Source organism: Dipodomys spectabilis, unplaced genomic scaffold (assembly GCF_019054845.1).
Source record: "Dipodomys spectabilis isolate Male_0828 unplaced genomic scaffold, ASM1905484v1 ptg000039l, whole genome shotgun sequence".
Classification (NCBI taxonomy): Eukaryota; Metazoa; Chordata; class Mammalia; order Rodentia; family Heteromyidae; genus Dipodomys; species Dipodomys spectabilis.
In genome coordinates, this window is record NW_024870716.1 from 11,786,039 (window position 1) to 11,792,335 (window position 6,297).

A 6,297-nucleotide genomic window follows, 5' to 3' on the forward strand; every position below is an offset into this window, starting at 1 on the left:
CTGCTGGAGCCTGGAAAGTGAGAACTTTTTATTGATAGGAGTGCTGTCTATTTTCCCTGTGTCACCCATTATTCTGATAACCAATCGTAAATAAAGTGGGAGCCTGACTTTTTGGTAAGGAGAGACAGTTTGGGTTAGGATGAAAATCAAGCAGACCATAGAATCCCAGCTCCTACAAATGTATTTCCTGCAAATATATCCACCAACTCAGATAAAAAAAAAGGGCAAGGAGTCTTTGTTAGTGGTGGCGACTACGCTCCCCTTGTCAGACAGTGAAGCATAGCAGTCAGGCTCTGTCACAGCATGGCTTATATAGGAAAGAGATCATGTGCAGGTGGCAGTATACTGACAAGAGCTACATGTAGGTAGTGATGTACCTGACAGAAACAGTCAATAATCATAAATAACAAATTCCAGTAAACAAGGCAAAATCAGAAGCAAAGACCATATTCCAGATTTTTCCTTTGTTAGGGGTTTAACTGATATTTACCAAAACATGCTCCAAGCTTTCTATTTACAACACATCCTATTTACCAAAAACATATTTCACACCTCCCAGGTTCCTATTTACCAATTCTAAAGCCAAATTACCTTCTGGATTCCCAGGCTTTTCCTGAATTCCGCTACATTCCAGTAACCTGATGTTTAACTTGTTTATAATTTCATTCTTTACTTTGGGTCTTTACCTCTAGAATTTCCCTTTATTGCTTTGCTCTATTTTAACAATTAATAATTTTGTTCTATTTCTGATTTCACATTTTACAAGACTATCTCCAGCCAGTATGCCTATCTGTCTCTATCACTCTCTACAGAGAGTGGCACCCTTCTGCACAGAAGTAAATTGCCTTGACACAATCTCCTTTACATCTTGTATGTGAAATCATTACATCTTGTATGGAGATTTGTGTGTTTCCAACAAGTGTGAGCTTACCCAGCATCCCCATTTCATCCAGAGAAGATGGGCCCCACCTTCTTCTCTGGGAGATATGCCTTGCTGTCCTATTATGGCAGCTCCATGAATGGTCCATCTGCAGTGACTTCCCTGACCAGGGAATAAGCCTAGTACCCTAGAAATCTCCCCAACAAAGATTAAAGAGCTCTTTCCCAATTGGGAAAGACAACTTTCCCAATGATCTTGTAAGCCTATACACATAGACCATCAGCAAGAAATATCATAGGGTGACCAATTATTGCTCTGATAGTCAGATTCTGGAGGTTGTGTGGTCTGTGAACGAGGAGGCTAGGCTCTGAGGATCGTGTTTTGAAGCCAGCACAGGAAAATCCATGAGACTTTTTTTTTTTTGGTTGGTCGTGAGGCTTGAACTCTGGGCTTGGGCACTGTCCCTGTGCTCTTCAGCTCAAGGCAAGCATTCTACCACTTGAGCCACAGCACCACTTCTGTTTTTCTGATGAGTTATTGGAGATAAGAGTCTCACGGACTTTCCTACTGAAGAACGTAAACATATATAGACAGCACCTAACAGCCATTTTCGCTTCTGTACCTTTGCTTGCTAAAAACTCTGCTAAAACCTTGAGGAGTGGAGTGAAAGAGGCAGAAAACTGGACTGCCCTCATCAAAGTAGGCAAGCACTGTCCCGGCCACCTCGACCAGCAAGGAAGACGCGACACCGAGCTCTTCTCTCTGCAGTTTATTCAGGACCTTTGAGTAATCTTCTGACCGCAACCCCGGGGAAAATTCCCCACAGCCTTAAGTACCCGCTGGGTAGCCAACCCTGATACGCCACGTGGGAACCACCAATAGGTTCAGGTGCGTGGAAGCAAGCCAGATTCTTTGCCTTTTCTCCCAGTGTTTCCCTTGGCTTCTCCACAACCTATTTTTGTTTCTTTCTTTTTTATTATTATTATAAACAAAAATGGAGAATGCAGCAGGGTGCTAGTGGCTCACCCCTGCAATCCTAGCTGCTCAGGAAGCTGAGATCTGAAGGTTGCAGTTTAAAGCCAGCCTGGGCAAAAAAGTCGGTGAGATCTCCAATAAACTAAAAAACAAAAAACCAAAACCCAGAAGTGGAGTTGTGGCTGTGATGATAGAGCATGTGAGCAAAGCATCTTTTCTATCAGATTGTGAATTTGAGCTTCGCCAATGGGAGCAGGGGGCAGGGCCTGCTGAGATGGGGATAAAAAGGGGAGCAGCCTGCCTGCTTGTACACACACACACACACACACACACACACACACACACACACACACACACACAGAGAAATTCAGTCATTAATGCTCAAGGCTCCAACAAGAAAAGAGGAGGGGGAGAGGAAGTATCATTTTAAACAATTCCAAGCAGGTTGCTGTGACTAATTGAGAGCTTGCAAGAAGGTTAAACAAATAATATTGATCAGTTTTGTTCTTTTTTTTGGGTCCGGTGGTGGGGCCTGAACTCTGGGCCTGGGCGCTGTCCCTCAGCTCTTCAGCTCAAGGCTAGCACTCTACTACTTGAGCCACAGCGCCACTTCCAGCTTTTTTTTTTCTTTTTGCTTATGTGGTGCTGGGGAATTGAACCCAGGGCCTCAGGCATGCAAGGCAAGCGCTCTACCACTGAGCCACCTTCCCAGCCCTGATCAGTTTTATTCTAAGTGTAGTTTGAATCACTTTTATGGGACGATTAGCAAATTTCTAGACAGACTACACCAGCACTATCTAAAGACAGATATCATAAATCATAAAAGAGGTTCCATATGGAACTTTTAAAATTTTCTAATAACTTCCGTGAATTAAAAACAACAGGTAAAATGAATTTAGTGTTTTATTTAACGAAGATTTGACATATACCATTGTAATATGTTTCCATGAAAAATTACTGATGTGATATTATATATAGTTGACAATTCTGTATTATTTTTGGATTATATTTCTCTACATTGTACATTGGTCCATGTTTTTCAATTGCAACTCATCTCAATTGTATCCTCGATAGTAGTGTATCTTCCCACATTTTTCCTTTTAATCCAAACTTTCAGAATTAATAATGTTTTCTTGCTTTTCCAAGCTTTTATTTCGTCATCTCAGTGTCATCCATTGTAGCATTTTAACATACAAACAAGAAAACTCACTATTTGTTAAACATTCAATATATTTTTAAAGATACATGTGACTGTACCAATATATAACATGGAATGAGTCATAGATCATACAATACAGTAATATAAAAATAGTGTGTAAAAATTAGGATAATGTTATGAAATTAAAATACAGCATTAAACTATACCATGAAATTGAGATAATATAGTAGTATTAAACTCTGCCATGAAATATTGACTATAAAATAATAATATAAAACAACAGCATCCCTCTGCACCATCTGTTGTAAAGAACTCTCTGTAGTAACCCTTGCCTGGGCCACTTCCTGCCAGCCTCTGCTCTGTCTGTAACCTACAGTTACCCTCTTCTCTTGCCACCCCATTATACTTAAGTTCGCATGCCCCAAAGTATCTTTTGGAGGATAGTAGCCCCAGTCTTTAGATGGTAATGATCTCGAATGCATCATCTGCTTCTGGCTTATAGAAGAAAGGGAGGCCGGACTCTCCACCCCCATCTGTGGGCTCTTGCTGGGGCTGGATGGCAGGCAGCAGCGGCACAGGAGGCTCTGCAATGGGGTTCTCCAGGGGCCCAGGCACCCCAGCCTCTTCAGGGACAGGCTTCAAGTTTTCTTGAAGATGCACATCTTCAGAGCCTTGCTGCTCCTCCCTGACCTCTGTCTTCAGGGGGCCTGAGAGGTCTGAGGGAGGGCCTACACAGCAGGGGTCTGGGCGGCTGCCAGCATCATGTCCTGGCACTCTGTGCTCTCCCCTGTAAGGCGCAGCAACAGCTCCTTCAGCTCCTTCCTCTTCCTCCTCTTCTCCTGGGACAGCTGGCTCACACACTGCTCTTTCTCCTGACACAGCTTCTCCAGGACTTCCAGCTGTTCTTTGTACAGCAAGATGGTCTCTTCCATGGCACTCACGTGTAGGGCCAGCTGGCTGCAGCGATGGTGGAGGTCATCCACGTGACTCTGGGGGTGCCCCTTGCCGGCCAGGTCTTCAGGGAAGCAGATGTGCAGCTGCTTCTTGGGCGCCTGTGTGTCCTGCTTCCTCTTGGCGAACAGCCCGTGGATGCAGCGCTGGGGGAAGGTGGCCTGGCTCTCCAGCTTTCTCTGGCACTGGGCTGCCAGCTGACTCAGGCACCCGCAGCGGGCCTGCTGCTCCTGAAGCTGCCGGCTCATCCTCGCCTTCCTGCCTTCTGCGATGGACAGTGCGTCCATGTAAAAATCCCACATGCTCTGCGGGTTGTCTACATCCTCTGGGACAGTCACATCATGGGGAGTTGCCTCCTCACCCTTGTCTTCTTCTTGGCTCAGGCCTTCATCTTCCCTGGGGAAAGCCAGGGCGCTCAGCTGGGCCTGCAGCTACGCATTCTCCTGTCTTGTTGCTTCCAGACACATCAGAGTGTCCTGTAACTTCTCCCTTTCCATCTGGGCCAGCAACTTGCTCTGCACCTGCTCCTGCTTCAGCTGCTCCATCAGATGGCTCTGATTCAGCAGGTGCTGCTGCAGGGCCTCCTTCTCTGACATCAGCTGCTGGCTGGTGGCCTTGTGCTGTTTGCAGGTGGCGCTCAGCTCCTGCACCTGGGCCAGGTACTTGTCATGCAGCTCCTGCAGATCCTCAGCTGCTTGGCGCTTGAATTCATCGGAGTCCTTTCCTTCTCTCAAATTCTCCTCCAGCTCATCCAGCTTCGCCTGCAGGGTTGTCTTCTCCTGCTGTTCTGTGTGCAGGATGCTGGCGAGCTCCCCCTTCCCAGCGCTCAGCCTCTGCAAGGCATCCTGCAGCTGGGCCAGCTCTTCTTTCAGCTCACAATTGTGCACCAGCGTGCATGTCAAGGTCTCATGTTCTTTCTCCATGGTCTCCAGGATCTTGCGCCGGTCCTCGGCATGCTGTGCCCATTCCTCAGCCTTTTTTTCCAGTATCCACAGCCGCTGCTGCTGCTCCAGGTTCTGGAGACTGAAGCTCTGGTTCTCCTCCACCTGGAGGTGAAGTTGCTCCTCCAGGGTCTTGAGCTCCTCCTGCAACTGCAGGGTGTGGGCCTGCAGCTGCTGCTCAGCCTGAGCTGGCCCTGCAGGCGGCTCTGGGGGCCGCAGCTCTGACAGCTGCTCTCTCAGCTCCACCAGCTTGCTCTCCAACTCCAACACCTGCCTCACCCCTTGCTCCTTCTCCTCTCTCAGCTGGCTCACCTGCTCTAGCAGCTGCTGGACTTTCTCCTTCCCCGTGGAGCTCTCCAGCCTCAGGTCCTCCCCAAAGGTGCCTCTCTCCACCTTTAATATTGCCACCAACTCCTTCATGCTGTTGAGTTGGCTTTCCAACTCTGCCCGCTCCACTAGTTCCTCTTGGAACTTGTGGATTTCCATTTTCATGTCAGCCTTCTGTGTCAGGAGCACTTCCAGCCTCTCCTGCAGCTCGGTGTTCTCCTCCTCCAGGTCTTCATAGCTTTTGACCTTTTCCTGGAGCTGCAGCTTCACGCGATTCAGGGCTTTCATGAGCTCTACGTTGTTGTGCTCGGTCTCATTCTGCGTGGTGTTGACTGCAGACAATGTTGTTTCCAGTTCTGTTACGCGCTGCTGTGCAGCCTGCAGGCAGCTGGTAAGACCCTCCTGCTCCAGTGCTCTTTCATCGGCCTCTTGCTGCTTGTGGGCCAGGGCAGATTGTAAGTCTGATTTGTCTCTAATCAGCATCTGTATAGACAGCTTGTGCTGCTCCAGCTCTGCTTTCAGGGCTTCGTGCACACAGGCCATCTTCTCCTTGTCTTTTCCCTGTTGATCCTGCAGCTCTTGGATCTCAATGCAGAGCTGCTGCTTTTGTATTGTGCTGGAGTCCAGGGCAAGCACCAGGTGTTGGTTGTGTCTCTCCAGGTCCTTGGTGTTATTGGGACCTGTGACGCTCTGGACCCTGGCAGCTGTGACAGTGCCCAGGGGAGGGGGAGGCTCAGGGTCTGCGTGGTCTTGAGCTGCCCCCTTGAGTAAAGGACAGTCCCCAGCGGTGTTTGTCTTGGGGTTACCTCCCTCTTTCATTTTCCTCTTCTTGGATTCTGCAGGTCTAGCAGGACCATTCCTCTGCTGGTATTGTTGCAGTAGTTTTCTTCCTGAAGCTACTTTTTTTCTTCTTTTTTTCTCAGACATCCCAGCACTGGGACGGCGAAGGTGGGAGGGCCACATTCCCAGGCTGTCTAAAATCAACTCTGTTCTATCACCAGTAACTCTGTCTACCTCTAACTATATCTCCCAAATCACCTTGATTCGCTCACTCACCACTCACC

At 47.9% G+C, this 6,297-nt stretch overlaps 1 protein-coding gene across 1 annotated transcript; it reads right to left on the reverse strand.

Annotated features, from left to right (window-relative positions):
• Window positions 1-3,742: 3,742 nt before the first annotated feature.
• LOC122106232 (golgin subfamily A member 2-like) lies at window positions 3,743-6,052 on the reverse strand. Its single transcript, XM_042677524.1, has 2 exons — window positions 4,449-6,052; window positions 3,743-4,361 (listed from the first exon to the last, which is right to left on the reverse strand). Exons 1-2 carry the CDS (start codon window positions 6,050-6,052, stop codon window positions 3,743-3,745), a joined length of 2,223 nt encoding a protein of 740 aa, XP_042533458.1.
• Between the last annotated feature and the right edge of the window lie 245 nt (window positions 6,053-6,297).